This window comes from Alligator sinensis, unplaced genomic scaffold (genome assembly GCF_000455745.1).
Source record: "Alligator sinensis unplaced genomic scaffold, ASM45574v1 scaffold628_2, whole genome shotgun sequence".
NCBI lineage: Eukaryota > Metazoa > Chordata > Crocodylia > Alligatoridae > Alligator > Alligator sinensis.
This window is the reverse complement of record NW_005841833.1, coordinates 1,975,816-1,991,604: the sequence shown is the minus strand read 5'-3', so window position 1 is coordinate 1,991,604 and position 15,789 is coordinate 1,975,816. Positions and strand designations below refer to the sequence as shown.

The following is a 15,789-nucleotide window of genomic DNA, read 5'->3' as shown; positions in this document are numbered from 1 at the left end:
GGGGGGGGGCAGGGGGGGGCATCTGGCCTGTAAGCACTTATTTGTCTGTTCCTTTGCAGCAAGCCACCCGCGGAGATGGCCTGGTCTTCCAGATGAGGACAGGGATGCTTCAGTAACTGCCTGAATTGCAACCTCGACAATAGAGGTGTTTTCTTTTCACGCTTCCCAAGGCCCTAGTCTGCCAAAGCAGGTAGTTAGTTCCCTTTTGCCCTGCACTGACAATGTTATTGTGTACCTGGTGACCTGTTGGGACACTCACCCTATGGACATTCATGTTTCCTGCTCTGTGTAAGTTGAGTGTCTGGGGAAAGGAGTGACACTGATGGTACCTCTGCTCCTCACTCAGCCACAGCTTCTCTGCCCTCAGTCCTGGCTGTCCTCCGCTGCTTGGTGGTTTAAGCAACAAGCACTGGTGCAGCAGCTCTCATTTCTCCCGGGAGTTCAGCACAGCTGAGGTCTGGCAAGGAGAGGATAGGCCAACCCAATGATTACCACTGTGTTGCCTTTAAGAGCAACTCTCGTGATGGCGAGCCATACGCCAGTCTCTGGCAAGCACCCAGCTGGCAGAACAGCTCAGTTCGAGGGCTCTCCCTGCCGACTAGCACTTCTGCATGCCTGCTCTTCCCTGGCTTAGCATCTGCCCAGTGCTTTGAGGTTCCCCAGGAAACACAGGGACCCAGTTGCACGGAGCTCCAGGGTGCAGTCACATCCAGGTCCTGTCAGGTGCCGACTCCCACTGGCTGGGGGCAATCAGTAGCACCTGACACGGGACAGACTCAGGCTGTGACTTCGCACTCATTGCCTGCCCTCAGGGCTTGATGCTGCCCGTACCGTGCATGGACGGGGGCACACTTTGCAGAGGTTTGGTCAAGCCTTGCCCGTGTCCCTGCACCAACAGGATGCCCTTTCGCTACAGGGCACTTACCTGGGTTGTGTGTCACCCTAGGGAGCACCACACCATGTCCTTGTGGTTGGGGAGTGCCAGGGTCTCTCAGGAGAGAACTGTGTCACGTGGAAGCACCCTGTTTTCCAGGAGGTTTTTTTCCCCGCTTAATGTTGGTGAATCTGAAACCTAAAAATAAAGTGGTGAAAGGTGCCTTTGTCCTGCTGCATTGATTTGGGTGGCCAAGAGGGTCTCCAGGCTGCAGTTATATAAACCACCAGCTACCGAAAGGTGCTGGAGTAGGGAGGGGTTTATTCCACGCCTGCCAGCAGTCTCCTGTCAGTGCAGCTTCCCTTTCCCTCTAATGCAGGCCTCGCCGTAGTAGCTGGGACTAGCCTTTGGAGAGGACAGAATTGCCTTTTGTAAGGAGCTAAATCTGCCATACCTTCTCTGGAGATTGACAGGAGCCTGGAGGAAAGGGAGACCTGAGCCTTGGAAGAGCCTGGACATGTCTGGTAGCTACAGGAGCCTGGCCAGGTACAGTCCACACACGGGGGAGGGAGAGGGAAGGGCTCTCCAGCCTCTTGGGCAGTTTAGCATAAGGTAGCAACCCTGAGCAAGCAGGCTGTACGACAGAGCGAGCCACAGTCCCCGAATCAGCCGGGCTTTGGCTCTTGGAGGCTTTGCAGGTAGCAGATTTCCCCTACTGAATTTACCAGCAGCCTGTCCAGAGGGTACAGCCTGGGGCAGTGGTTCTCAACCTTTTTATATTGAGGCAGCTGGCACAAGACTCCAGGGCCCCCTCAAAGTGGCAGCTCTTAGTTTTCACTCAGATCGTGACTGCACAAAAACACTAGAGCAATTCCTTTGCAAAAAAAAAAAAACTCCGGGAAGCCTACGGCAGGGCAGAATGCACCTAACATGATGGATTCCTGTTTGAAATCTCCAGGTTTAGCGTAGGAGTTGTGTCTGCACACCTAACGGTGCTTACATTGCACGGTCCCCTTGACGGGATCTCAAGGCACCCAGAGAGCTGCAGAATCATGGACCCAGGTGCTTTTGAATCACATGCCTTTCCCTGTTCCCCCCAGCCCAATTACCATCTTCTCATCATTGCCCGCACTCTGGCCATAGCTCCTCTCCTGCCGTTCTGGGTGCAGGGTGCCTGCATCTCGTTTTTCCAGCCCCTGTGGTCGTCTCCTGCCCAGCGCCAATTGGACACTTGCATTCAACGGGCTCATTTTTAGGCCCCCCCCCAGCTCGCAAAGCCACCAAAAGAAGCAGACGCAGAAAGTCGCCTTCCCAGTTCTTTAATCTGTGTAACGTACAATGATACTGTACACAAAGCACACCCAGGCATTAGAACAATGCGCTAACAGCAAGGAGGAGAAGGAAGTGGTACGGTAGGTATGGGCCATCACATACGAGCAAGTTAAGATCTTAACAGTATCATCACACACGACAGAATACACAGAATGAAAACCAGGATGAAGTAGACTCGGGTCTAACCGGTTCCCTGGCGGTATGCAGGTATCTGTCCCTCTTGCAGATCAAGCCAGGAAGAAGATTCCCCCTTCCCCAATCTGTTTCCCTAAAACGAGTATTTATAAATAAAATGTAACGAACATCGTTGAATAGAAAATCGACAGTCAAGGATAGCGACATCCAGAGGGAGGAGAAATGTAAGGCTTCTAGAACTAATAGGAAAATGCGGCAAAGGCGAAGATACCTGAAGAGCAGGGGCTATAACCTAAGTGCAGGTTTCTTGTGGGAGGAGCAGGAGCTTGCTAGTAACTCTTTGGTTAGTTACTGGTTTGCCTCTCACGCGGTTTCTAACACTGTAAACGTTTTTGGTATTAAAACTTTGCCTTTTTTAAACTCAGGAGTTAGCAAAAGAAGAAAGGAAGGAACCAAAGTGAAAAGTTTGGGGTTGGTTTAAAGGGGCAGTGTCAGGTTAAAGCAAAAAACAATTCCAATCCAACGTTCAGATGATATAAAAAAGCTGCTTTTTATAAAGCCTAAAATACACAGAAACGTTTCCTTGAAAGCTCGGTTCCAGTGGAAGCCATTTAACAAAACAAAAACCCCAGCCCAATAATCCTGTGCAGTGCCTGCAGTACAAGTATTGCAGTGTTGTGCTAGTGAGTGAGACCTAGGAAGTGCTATTTAGTAAAACTAGTATTTTTTTTTCCATTGGCTGAGCTGACAAATGCATAAGGAGCGAAGCGGGCGATACGCTTCCAATAATTTCTTGAAGCTTGAACCTAAAGTTACTGGTGCTAATGGCAAAGACGGCCTTTCACCTGACAGCGGCCCTTTAATAAGAACGGGAAATACATTCATGTTTTCGCAACTGTATCCACATGGATCCTCTTTTGGGCCTTTGGAAAGGCATTTTGTTTCACATGCATCACTCTCCAAAACGTTTCAGGACAAAGAGTTTATGAACACAAAGGTAAACTATTGCTATTGTTGTCAGAGTAGTAATAATGTTGATCTTTGCTTCAGCTATAGAAATGCAAGATGGGGGTGTTTGTGAAGATAGATTCATGTGGAACGCTAATGCACTGAACGGGTGAAAAAAAACCCTTAGTGGCGTGTTTCCTGGTCATACATACCCACATCAGCTGATATTATTGCAGTGACGAACAAAGATTCTGCTCTACGATTGCTTCTCCGTATGGATTCGTACAGTGGAAACCAAGAAAGGAGGGGTGGGAAATTCAAGAAGCTTAACAAAGGGTCAGAACGGAGGTGCTATGATTGTCAGTCTTCCCGATTTGTTTCAATTACGGAGCGATGACGAGGTGATTGGAATATTGCACTTCTGCATTCATTGACAGTTACATTAAACTTGGTCCATAAAATAATTGCTTTGTACATAATGCCTGAAACAAAAAAGCTACATTTTTTGTTTAAATATTAATAAACCCTGAAGGTTCTCTTCCCTCCAGACGTTGTGTTTTCTCTACATAAAATAAATAACTTTCACTTTGTATATACCCACTTTGTAACATTTACATGAGCCTCCGCTTTACACTATCTACACACCAGAAAAATCTCACCTGCGTTCTGAAAAATGTACACGTCATGCCTCGGTTTGTGGACTCTGCTTTCAGAGGAAGATTAAAACTTCGTAAAGGCCATATCCAAATTTGCAAATATGCTGTGACCCTGCTTTGGATGCTTCACAGGAGGGGCTGCGGCCGGCTTCTATGGCAGAGGTCAATATTCAGCTAGCAAAACGCTATGATGGTTTTTTATTTTTAAATCCAGTAGCTTTGGACGTACATTCAAGGTAGCTAGGCTGAGTCACGAGAAAGGGAAGTCAGTTTTTCAGTAGTAAAAACCAGTAGGTATGTTCTGTAGCATAGTACTTATCAAACATGAGTGGCTTCAGACGACAGTCAGACTACCTACATGTGAGAAAGATGCACTGTGTTTGTGGTGGGTTTTCTGTTTTTTCGAAGCTCCCTCCACGTGGATGTTCTCGGTAGCGAAGAGCTGCTCTGACTCCACCACCGCGTGGACCGAGCGCGGACTCTAAGTCAGTCCTGAAGCTTGAGGCCTCAGAAGTCATGGGATCGATTTGGGATGCTTGCATGAGTTATGTTTGCCTACCAGGCTCCGCGCCAGTGAGCAGAGCAGTGTTCACAGTGCTGTGTGTCTCGGTGCAGAAGAGCTGCACGTAGGATTGAAAGAGTTAAGAAAGTGAAGCAGCCAGTCTAAAAAAAGTCTTCTTGTTCTCAATAAGGTTCTTGTAAGTAGAAAGCGATACAAACACAGGGTACTGTGGCAGAGGGAAGCGGGGGTGGGCACTTAGCCAACGAACCCAGAACTAATATAAAATCTTCACGTGAAATCAGCCCACGGTGACCTCTACGTGGGAGCCCCGGGTTCCTCAGAAGGGTTTTCCTGTTCCTTGGCTGGTGTGTGCAAGAAGGAGCCAGCGTCCTTCACCAAGGCTGGAAATCCAGGATCATGGCTGGTCTGACCAAGGAGAGGCAGGGCTAGCGGGGCTTTCATGCTGGGCACCATTCCCTGCTGCCTGTTAAATGACGCTCCCTTGTTCTGTACCTTCTGGCTGATCATCTCCTTTTCCGCGGCGGTCGCTAGGGGGTGCTGGGAAGCAACGCAACGCGCTGCCCTGCAGCCTGCAACTGCCACCTCCGCAGCACTCCCAGCCCCTTGCGTTGTACTCCGCACGAGACACACCACGATGCGAGTTCAGGGCAGTGTTAGCTCAGACACACTCGCCAACCGCAGAGCTGGGAAAATTAAGATATGGCCTTTTCCTTCGCTTGCACGACTCTGCTGGCACACTTCCTTCCAGTCTCCTTACTGCTGAAAAACTTTTGCACAAAAAATTCTAGGTATATATACACCCTGGCTTAGCTATACTTAATTGTCATGCACTACAAACAGCGAGGTGTAGCTACATGAGATGGTAACAGGTCTCCATTCTAAAAATTATCAGTGCAAAAACAATGAGGTTTTACAGTTGAATAACTACCATTAGAAGAAGCGAGTTGAATTCCCGTGAAAGCTGCTGCTGGACTTGGGGAGAACCTGGAATAAAGAAAGGTCTCAGGGGTGGGGCGGGGTGAAAGATTTGGACCCTGCATTGCGATGACACGAACTGCAGTGCAATCTAGCTGCCGCACCTTTGCGGTCCCTTGGGAATAGATGGTGGTTCATTTTTGAAATCATATACAGCAGTAATATCTGGAGGATTTAATATACAGTAATTTAAGTGGCTGAGGTTTTTAACAGCTAAAATAAAATAGCTTGTATTCTTTTGCAATAGGTCAATGCAACAAGTTACATCAGCTTCCAAAATAAGTCTTTAAAAATAAAAAAGAGAGAGAATGAAAACCAAGGGCCCCACTTCCTTGAGCACGAACGTGCCGACAGACTGTTCCACCCAACAGGCTGAGACATGCCGCTAATGGTTTGCCGAGGCATGTGCTCCTGGATAGAACGGGGATAAATTCTAAGCTCTCGATACACGTAAAGCGCTTGACCGCTCCGTCCAACGCAGGAGAAGCCCCTTGCTTGCGCGTCTGTGCCTTGGCAGCGGCATGCTTACAAAACAGGAGTGCTGCAGTTCAGCTGCGTGTCAGTCCAGATAACGGGACCACCACCACGAGACGCTCCGCTGGGCCTGCCCCCTGCCGCCCCCCACGGCACTGAGGATCGCACTCAGTCACGTGTATCTGAACGATGGCTACGAAGGTGAGGAGGCACATATATACAGTCGCTAAACCTGGATAAAAGGAGGAGGCAGGAGAGCACGAGGTCTTGACCTGGAGACTGTCTGTTTTCTTTTTCTCCTCAGATCCCTAGTGTCAAACGGTTTCTCGGGCTGGTGCCCCACGAACCCCATGCCCCGTGTTAAGGCCTGCACGTTCCATGTGGGAAACACGTCCTCGTTTCCTCCCCAAACACCGTGTTGTTAGAGAGTAGCACCATATTTACCCTTCTGGCCCACACCGCTGGCCTTGTCCCTCCTTCCTTTTGTTTCCTCCTCTGGCGGCCGTGGCCGACCGCTGCTGGCTTCCCTCTGGCTCTACTTCTGACCCAAAACGCCAGGTTCCAGTTTGATCACCGCGCTCCGGCCCCAGCACCCCGTGGCAATGCTCATGCTTCTTTGGCTGCGCTCCCGCTCCCTCTCCTTGTCACTGTCCGACTGGCTCTGCGTGCGTTCGGGCCGGTGGCCAGCCCCGCTCGCCCCCACGGGCTGCGAGGAGATGGTGCGGAGCAGGTGGTTCCTCTTGCGCAGAAATTCGGTCTGGCCGGGGAGACCGAAGCTGCCTTTCCTCAGGGCCATTCGGGTGGTGTTCTTGGCCGGCCGGGAGCGGTGGTTATACTCCAGCTGGGCGAGGTGGGCCGCGTACCCTTCCGTAATGAACTGCAAAAAAACAACAGGATTACCCAGCAGATAAGGGCCAGGGTCACCTCGAAACAGAGCTGCTTGTGAACAAAAGGGAGTCGCAGCCAATTCAGCTACCACCCGGGCCCTCCAGTCCAAGCTGCCAACAGCTGTGCTTTTTTTCCTCTTCTCACTACGGCTGTTTCTGTGGCGTTCCCACACCGCAGAGAAGGCCACCTGACTTCTACCGGGGAAGCAGCAATAGTGATGCTCGAGGCCAGCAAATGCACAGAAGTACATGACCTTGATGAACAACCAGAACTCCCCCCACCCCTGCCCTTACTTGCTCAGCTTGGGTAACTGCAGGGAGTTGGAGACAGGAGGAGGGGATTTAAACAGATGGGAAATCAAAAGTGGGTTTCTGATTATATCACACTACAAAGCATAAGGCCACTGAACAGCAAGCGGCATTTTCTCCACGTTTCCAAAATGGCAATACGTAAAGCAAAGAAACCATCAGACCCCTTGTGGGGGACGTGGATGGATCTTGGTCTGAGGTTCAGGCAACTTCCTCTACAAAAACAAAGTCCGATCTTGTTCTTGGTGAAGTCGCCGTTGAAGCTCCCCTCAGCTCCAAGAAGAGCAGCAGCAGGCACTTCAGTTGTCTCTGGACAAAATAAAATGGATTCATAAGACCACGTTCCTACCTGACACTGACTCTGTAGCTTCTTGGTTGGTCGGCCAACGATGTATATATGCGTAGGGGGCAAATTAATGGAGCTGTAGACAGAAATGTCCTTAGTGGATCCATATGCTGCGTGGATCTTCATGTGGAGCTGTGGGAAGAGAGGAGAGGATCTCGTTCAGAATGGATTTACACTGGGATTCTGCTCATTTTTGTTTTTGCATCATGACTGCACGAATCTATCAGGTCAATAATGTATGTGAGACCCAGCTGGAAAACGCACCGCAGAGCCGTGCAATAGTTAACCAACAGCTGAAGGTGTTTACAAAGGCTGCACGGGGTTAGGGACCGCTAGGAAAATAGATCTGTGTTTATCTAGCATTGGCCTTTCTTTGAGGTCTGCTTCAGGGGGAGTTTATCAGCAATGCTGCCAGCGAGGGAGTGTTTTGCAACTCTCTGCTATAACTATTTACACGGAGAATTTTTCTTCCGCTGAGAAACTGCAGCACACAACGCTGTTGTTCGACTTGGTGGGGCTATTGGGAGCTCAGCCTAAGCAACTATGCCCATCTCCCTGTCACCTATCGGCAGTTACTTGATTTAACGGGCAGGTTTGGCTCTCCACAAAACAGAAGATTTAATTCAGCCTTTGGCCAAACACTAGAAAAGATTGTTTTGCAGCAAAGAAGGTGGCAGAAAGCAGGGGGGATTCTCCAGGAGGAGCAGCTCAGCTTGGTGCCAAGTGCGGACCGCTCTTACTTCTCCTCCAGAGCTGCAAGCAGTCCAAAGACCTGCAGCTACAGATGTATGGACTTCGCTGTCCTCTAGCAAGGTCAAGTTTCCAACAAGATAGCAGTTCAGCGTCTGCTGTAATAAGAGGGTCTCTGGGATAGCTCAAGCTTGAGATTTTGGACCCAGCTTTCAAAACAGAAGCTGAATCAAAAAGGAGCTGCAGTCCGTACTCGAGAACAGGCTCCTGTGCTTTCAAGGACTAAGAGGGATAAGAAATACTGGAACGTGTTTCACTGAAGTAGGTAGCTTTGGGGTCCTGGCAGTGACCATGAGATAACCCAGATCGATCACAGGAAGAGAAGGGAAAACGATGGCAAGCAAAGACCCCATAATAAACCCACCAGATACCACATCATGGGCAGTGCTCCCTCTAAGCTGTGTGGTGTGCGCGGCCGGGCAGACATGCCTGGCAGTGCGGCGTGAGCGTGCCTGCATGGCTGCGCACGCCACGCAGCTGAGAGGGAGCGTTGATCATGGGACTCGGTCACCAAAACCGCACTCTGCAGACGTGCCGCGATGGGAGATGGAAAAGACCTAAAGCGGAAGGATAGTTCAATCACAGAGACCAACGCAGGATCAATCCCGTTAGCATCTGTTCTGGTATTCAGCCCAGTTCACAGTTTTAAATGTCACAAGCCGAGAGTCTTCCACTGCTTCTCCTGGGAGGCTGTTGATAAGTCGAGCAGAGCTCCTGGCCAAGACGTTTTCCTCATATTCAGCGCACATGTCCTTATTCTAACTGCCTCTGAAGCCACAGCTCCTCATTACATTCTGGGCAACATCCTCAACTTCTTTCCCTCCCTGGAAGCTAAAGCTTCTTCTACATTCAGTAGACAGCACATCCCCCTTCTGGGTCATCCTGCACCCAAGCTGCAGGTCTACATATGGCTCCAACTCCCTTGTCTCCAACTAGAGACAGCTAATATCAGATGATCTGACCTCACAGGCGCCCTAAGGGGAAGTCTGCACCGTCCTGGCCTGCAAAACCAAAGTCTTAGCAGTATTTTGTACTTCATTCTTCATGGTCTGCAGCATCTTGGTTGCTGTTTGGCCACCTATGGGTTTAACTGTGTGCCATAAAGCTGGTGCCTTTCTATTACTTTTCCATGCACTGCACTATATGGTTTCCCTGGAAGCTTGTGCTTTGAAACTTGGCAATTATTTTTCCAAGCCAAGTTGGAGGGAACGGGAGGATTTAATTGGAGGCGCAGTAACCTGTGCCCTGCAGACTTGTGCCCCGGGTCTCTCTCTGTTTGGACTGTGCCCTTTTACTCTTTGTGTTGAGAAGCACGTATTGCTTGGATTTACTTCCTTGCTAGTCTGCTGGCTGCCCTCACACCTACGAAGAGTACGTACAGCCTCTGCTGGAGGAAGACAGTGATCCCATAGTCTGAGCGAGAGACTAGGAGCCAGGACTCCTGGGTTCTAACCCTGGCTTTTCAAATGATCCTCTCTGTGATGTCTGACAATATGCATCAACTCCTTCGTCTCCGTTTTTCCCTCTCTGTAAAAGGGAGGATGATATACACTGACTTCGGAGAAGTCTTGTGAAGGTGCCTGATGAACAGCCATTAAGAACTCCGAGATCATCCAGCAGAAGGAAACTGCACCGTGGCTATATCATCACTATTTGACAACACGCGGGCTCCTGATGCGTCAGACAAAGGGACGGGGGAGGCACCTCCACCTCCCATGACATTCGCTGCTCAGTCAAAGCCCCCCTTCCAGCAGCTAAACAAGCATGCTCTTCCCAGCATTGCATACATCACCCTACACTCATCCAGCTCCTGCAAAGCAGTGGGAGTTAGACATATAATGTCTCTTTCAGTCGGAAAAGCACTGCCTAACCAGACCAGCCCGCCAAACCAAATGAACGTGACGATGACAGGCATCCACTGGTACTCACGTAATGCCCCTGAGCTGCAGGTCTCAGAGGACTTTACAACCATTCAACTAGAGGCAAAGTTTAGGGAGGCAGACTGTAACCATCTGAGCTGGGAATTGGCCAAGACAGCAAGGCGAAAAAGCCTTCTCTTGCGAAAATGCCAAGGAATCCTTAATGATCAGCACTTCCAGCATAATAATGGATATATTGGCTCTGTACCTCATCTAAAAGATGGTTCATGCATATCTGTAAGGGGAGGGAAGGGCTCTCACATCCACTACTGTTTGAGAGATGGGTCCCTGCTTCATAAATCATTTATCTTAGCTCTTTCCTGGGGTGTTCCTGAGAGGTCTTCCATCCGGAGCACTTCCTGGCCCATCTTTGCAAGTACAGATGAGTCTACAGCCCTGGGCCTGAACACTGGTGGGAGATTAGCACCTCAAAATAAGTCCAAACACTCCCCAGTGCCGGGGGTTCCCGCCCAAACTCTCCCAGTTGTCAGGGGTGTTTGGCTCCAGTCTAATACGTGGGCAAACCTGCCTTCTCAGTTCTGGATTGCTTCAGGGTCATAATCTTCTTACCAACCCTCCATACGTAATGCATCCCAGATCCACTGCTAATAGGACAAACCTCCAGAAATCCATTAAGCAGGGGATTAAATGTAAGGGAGGAGCAGTTTAGCCATCATCATTCCCTCCGTTTCAATAGGCACTTAGCACTGCAAGTAGCAATGACAGCAACAGGACAGCGCAGAATAGAGACAACACACTAAATGCACAGACACTTTTGTGGAACAGGGAGAAAAAAAACCCAGCAAGGTGTAAAATAAAAGCTGATTCATCTCCCACTTCAGGGTCGGCCTCTGCCAAAACAGCAGGACTAAGCAGGGGCAAACGGATTATCTGTGATTCACCCCTTCCCTTTGATCGTCTCAGCACAGCCCACGCTTACGTCCATAATGAGGGATTTCAGGAAGTTGGCTTTGTGCCGCAGCGGGTCATGGACGAGCCCATCGCAGAACGAGACTATCCCGTGGGGGAAATTGTGCTGTGCTAACCACGCCACCACCCTTTGCTTCTGCATGTCAGGTCGCCCTGTGACGTAGATAATGAGGTAGCCAAGGTCTTGCCAGTGCCTAGTAGGGAAAAAACAACAGCGTGTAACGGACCAGTAGTCACTCTAGGGTTCAGAACGTCTCCTCACCCCTAGCCCTGCCACTGACCTTACTACGTCAACCGCTCCCGCTCGGACTTTGGGGTCGCTGCCCATTATTGACACGCTGGCGGCAAAGGAGCCGTCGATGCTGAAGACCACAAACTCCGTCCCCCTGGGCAGAACTGTGATATAGCTGTCTGCAAACGTGTGGTCCCCCCTGGAAGGGAAAGAACAGGTGTTTGAGAACCTTGGAGAAACCTGACAGAGACACAAGAACAATCAAGCGGCTTTCACAGCACCACACGGGAGGTGTACACCCATCAACAATCAGAAGGGAGGGCCAGATCCTGCCACATCACGCACCCAGAGTGCCCGCAAAAGAGAATGGGAGCTTCACGCATAAGAGTCGTGATCAGCGATGAGCCTGAGCCTCCGGTTGTGCGCTACCTGCCCTCTCGGGACTGGATCCTCAGCCCATGTGAATCAGTGTAATCCCACTGATGTTAGAGCTATGCAGATTCATGCCAGCGGAGGGTCTGGCACATGATGTCTGTACCTCAGCCCAAGAGGAGCCCAAAACTCATGGATGTGCCCAGACAGGGAAGGATGCTCAGTGTCGTGGCTGAGGCATTGAACTGAACACAGGAAAACGGGGTTCTGCTTCCATGTTTGCAATGGTTCTCTCCATACCTGACCACCATCTTGATGGGATATACGCCAATCCCCAAGCGCTTGTTCTCAGGGATAACGTAAGAAATCCTGCCGCTGCTGTTGCTGATTTCGGTGTCAAAATAAATCCACTCCCCGGATGGCGGCTGGGTCATGATATGAATGTCCACCTGGGGGGTGGAAAACAAAGCCCAGAACTAATTATGAAGTCTAAACACGGATAGTGTAGAAATGGCCAACTGGGACCTTGAATCCAAGCTTCTTTGCAATTAAGGGCAATGGGTCTGGGTTCTTTGTCTGCCTGCTCCAGTCCTGCAGATTTAGAGGGGTCCGGTTTCTGGGGTTCTAGACAGCCAGGAGCTTTGATGCTAGAAAGAAACCTCGCCTGGCTCTAAACATGGCCTCCTAAAGTCCTTCTCTAGTATGATGCAGGACATCACAGGTAAAAAAAGCCTGACAGAGCCAGAGAACCTCAACTGTGGAGGTGCATGGGTAGCTCTCTTGCAAACAGGCAAAAGAAGTGTCACCATCAAGGACTGTCCCTCCTCTGGCTACAAACTGTAGCTGCCTTTGTGGGCAATGCACTTTTAAGACCACAATACCTTTTCCCCAGTGAGTGTGACCATGTCCAGAGGGCCATACATGAACCTTCCTGTCAAGGTCTGGGGCCCATCTTCGTTGACAATGGCATCATTTATTCTGTGGTTGGCTGTGACATTCTGCAGGAATCAAGAGCAAAAGAAAACTCAATTAGTCAAAGTTCCAGAAGAACCTCCCAGATAATGAGTTTCCAGTAAATGATGCTGTAATCAGAGTAGTGCCAAATACATAGACAAGGGGTTTTTAGGAGTCAGGTTCTCCTAAAGACTCCCCCCATCACATACTTCATTTATATAGAGTTTACATGAACGCACACATGCACACACATGTATACATGGCAGGTCTCCTAAATACCTTTCCAAATTCATTCATGATGGCATCACACATGAAGAAAGATTACTGTTGTGCTTATACAAACAGATTCTTGAAGGCTGTTTGCCCCTAGTTTTTCTTTTTGGACAAAAGAATTTTTGCCCACCAGGTGTGCATCTACAATCAGTTGTGCATGCAAAGCTAACACATGTGGCCAAGGAGCTGACCTGTGGACTTGGCCATCCGTACAGTAGAATTTGCACCTGCAAGGACTTTCTGCTGTGCACGTTTGTAAAGGGATCTACACTTGGCCTTAGCTGTCTGCAAAAAAAGGCGGTCCTTTGAAATTTTAGCCTCAATTCATGCAGGTGCGTGAGCACACATGCACCCACACACACTTAATGACACTATTTTTTTCTCTTGTGTTATTATCGTAGCCCTTTTGGTGGCAAACACCATATGGCCTGTTATGCAGAACACCTTGAAAATTTGATCTCTCCACCTTGGTTCAAAATTCCCTACATGATATTCTAGAATTAGAAGGCAAAAGGGATGACCATCAGCAGACATCTATTGTCATTGTTTTATTACTGGCTAAAAGAGCTGCCCTCTTGCAGAAATCAGAAAAGCCTCTTATCATCCCTCTGGACTCAGGAGCTCCAGAAAGTGGCATTTACTGTACAGACAATTTACGATACTGGGCTTTTACATGCGTTGGTCTCCTTCTCTTGCCCGAAAGTCAACATCTTTAGTGTTTTATATGGACGCTCTTTAAAGTGGAGACCTTGTTCTTCCAGATCCTTAGGGTATCTATCTGTCTCCAACAAAATGCATCACTGCTGTTGCATGCAATTACAGCAATCCAAGTCTCTCCATCCCTGTATCACTGTGTAGTGCATGGGCAGTAGTAGATTTGTGCCTCCATTGGTTAGATGTAATACTGTTCTTATTAAAGGCCAAGATCCGATACAGTTATGTTTAATAGCAGTTCCTCTGCAGGAGAGTGCAATGGGAGCACCATTACCCGGAGTTTCACGTGTGTCCTCTTGCGCAGCCACTTCTCCCTGGGCTTTGATGGAGTGAACACCGAGACCTCCTTTCCATCCAGCTCCAAGATGCTCGAGTTCTCGTGTCTCATCACCTGCAGAAAGAACAGCTCCATCATTGGCAACTCGCCTGGGCACAAATCCAGGACGTGAAAGTATTTCAGAGTCAACCTACCCTGCAGACTGCACTGTTTTTTTCTGATGTTTACACAGTGGTTTGTCAGCATCACGGTATTTACAGGGCAGGAGACTTGACAGACCTGCTGCAGGCAAGTTCAGCATTGTTAGCTTAAACCAGGTAGCGGCAATCTTTACGGATGATGGGCTGGCACTGGCAACGTGGCTGCTGCCACGGGTTGCTAGCTGCCTGCTCTCCCTGATCTCGCTCACATGCAAGTGCCCCATGAAGTGTCCGGTTACCATTGCCATGAAGTGCCACAGATTCACATGGGTGATGGCTGCACAGTGGAGTGAATTCAGTGGTGATGGTAAGTGGAGGAAGAAGCAAGGAAGGGAGAGGAAGGTGGAATGTGGCAAGGGAATGCTCCAATGCCCCCCCACCAAGTGCCACGATCCCTCCACAGCCACTGTGGGATGAATCCACACTCTTCACAGGTGGGATCCAGCCCACGGGCTGTCCGTTGTGGATCCCTAGCTTAGACAGTAACCATATGAGGCGAGTAACCTCTTTTTGAGTCAGCAAAGCTTGCTGTCAGAGCTGAGTTAGTCTCCAGGTGGATGAAAGTTTAAAAAGGAATCTTAAATGGAGGTCACAAGTCAGTGCTGGGGAAGGGTAGGTGTGAAATGGTAAAGTGCAGACTGCCAGGCTGGGAAAGGGCAAGGGGTCAGGGAAGAGAGGAGAAAGCAAGTCATCCAAAGGCACTGCAGACACCAGCCCTGATATCCCTGCAGCTTACAGCTCTGGCTAGTGACAGCACCAAGAGGGAGTTTGCCAACAGACAGCCATAAATAATTGAGGGCTGCAGTGGTGTGTGCTGTAAGAGGGCTGGGGTGACAGACAGCTGGGCCCACCAGCCCCAGCGCTAGACCTTGCCAGGTGCTGGGCCCCTGCAGCTCCCGCTGAGGTCAGCAAGAGCAGAGGGTGGTTGGCACCTCCTTTGAGCAGGCTTGAACATTGAACAGGAGTCAGTGCGTAATCCTGGCCTGGGAATTAGCTCATCCTTTGATTGCCTTCAAGTGCAGGAAGCCTCTGGAGTTTACTCTGGCAGCAAGTAACACAGCCCGTGCCAAGCTGGCTGAAACCGCCAGAACGTGCCAGCCCTGCCCGTCATTCAGAGTACACAGAAGCAGGGCAGAGGGAACCCAATGGGCTCTAGCTCAGCTGAGCCAGTCCCATGTCCTGACTTCACCTCCCCAGCAGAACAGGGAAAGCAAGCTCTTTGCCCAAGGTGACTGGTCCTCTTGAGTCCTTGCTGGAAGATGGAAGAGCCACCTCGAGAGGCTACTCAGGTAAGGAACTTGGATGTCTCTGCAAAGGGCAGGGAGAGAAGAGACTCCCGAGGCCTCCACTCTGCTGTGCTTCTGGGAGGAAGTCAGTGCCAGCGGGCAGCTACTCTGCACTCCTGACTCTGTACCGAGGCAGAGAGAGCAACGTTGCCCTAGGGGTTTCTGTGACCAGAATTAGCTGCTGTGCACCTTGCATTCAAATGCAGCTGTACTGAGCACAGTAAGGAAAAGGAAAGAAGATGGATCTGCAGCTGCGAAGGATGTATTTTCACTGCCGATTATACACTGTGCCTCCATTAGTGTCAACAAGAGTTATGGAGGGTGCAGCAAGGGGAAAAGAGACTCCAAAATATTTTTCCAACAGACATTAGGCACCAGGGAGAAGAGGAAGAAAGCATGAAATATTTATGGTACCTGTCTCAG

General features: G+C 49.8%; 2 protein-coding genes across 15 annotated transcripts in view; one reads left to right on the top strand and one right to left on the bottom strand.

Annotated features, from left to right (window-relative positions):
• ARL6IP4 (ADP ribosylation factor like GTPase 6 interacting protein 4) overlaps window positions 1-3,527 on the top strand; it is a 9,879-nt gene extending 6,352 nt beyond the window's left edge. For 2 of the 4 annotated variants that reach the window (XM_025198324.1, XM_025198331.1), the window contains exon 6: window positions 60-1,096. In XM_025198324.1, the coding sequence (XP_025054109.1) occupies window positions 60-116 (57 nt within the window). In that variant the 3' untranslated portion in view covers window positions 117-1,096. Of the gene's footprint in view, window positions 1-59; window positions 1,097-1,253; window positions 1,421-1,974; window positions 2,357-3,391 lie in introns of those variants that run through there. The other 2 variants (XR_003092917.1, XR_003092919.1) reach the window with 2 other exon arrangements.
• Window positions 3,528-6,416: 2,889 nt separating this feature from the next.
• The window catches only part of PITPNM2 (phosphatidylinositol transfer protein membrane associated 2), a 177,835-nt gene continuing 168,462 nt past the window's right edge, over window positions 6,417-15,789 (bottom strand). For all 11 annotated transcript variants that reach the window (XM_025198266.1, XM_006015129.3, XM_025198257.1 and 8 more), the window contains 8 exons: window positions 15,781-15,789; window positions 13,878-13,994; window positions 12,544-12,660; window positions 11,963-12,111; window positions 11,340-11,489; window positions 11,069-11,252; window positions 7,463-7,591; window positions 6,417-6,794 (listed from right to left, as the gene is read on the bottom strand). In XM_025198266.1, coding sequence (XP_025054051.1) covers window positions 6,453-6,794; window positions 7,463-7,591; window positions 11,069-11,252; window positions 11,340-11,489; window positions 11,963-12,111; window positions 12,544-12,660; window positions 13,878-13,994; window positions 15,781-15,789 — 1,197 coding nt within the window. In that variant the 3' untranslated portion in view covers window positions 6,417-6,452. The remainder of the gene's footprint in view (window positions 6,795-7,462; window positions 7,592-11,068; window positions 11,253-11,339; window positions 11,490-11,962; window positions 12,112-12,543; window positions 12,661-13,877; window positions 13,995-15,780) is intronic.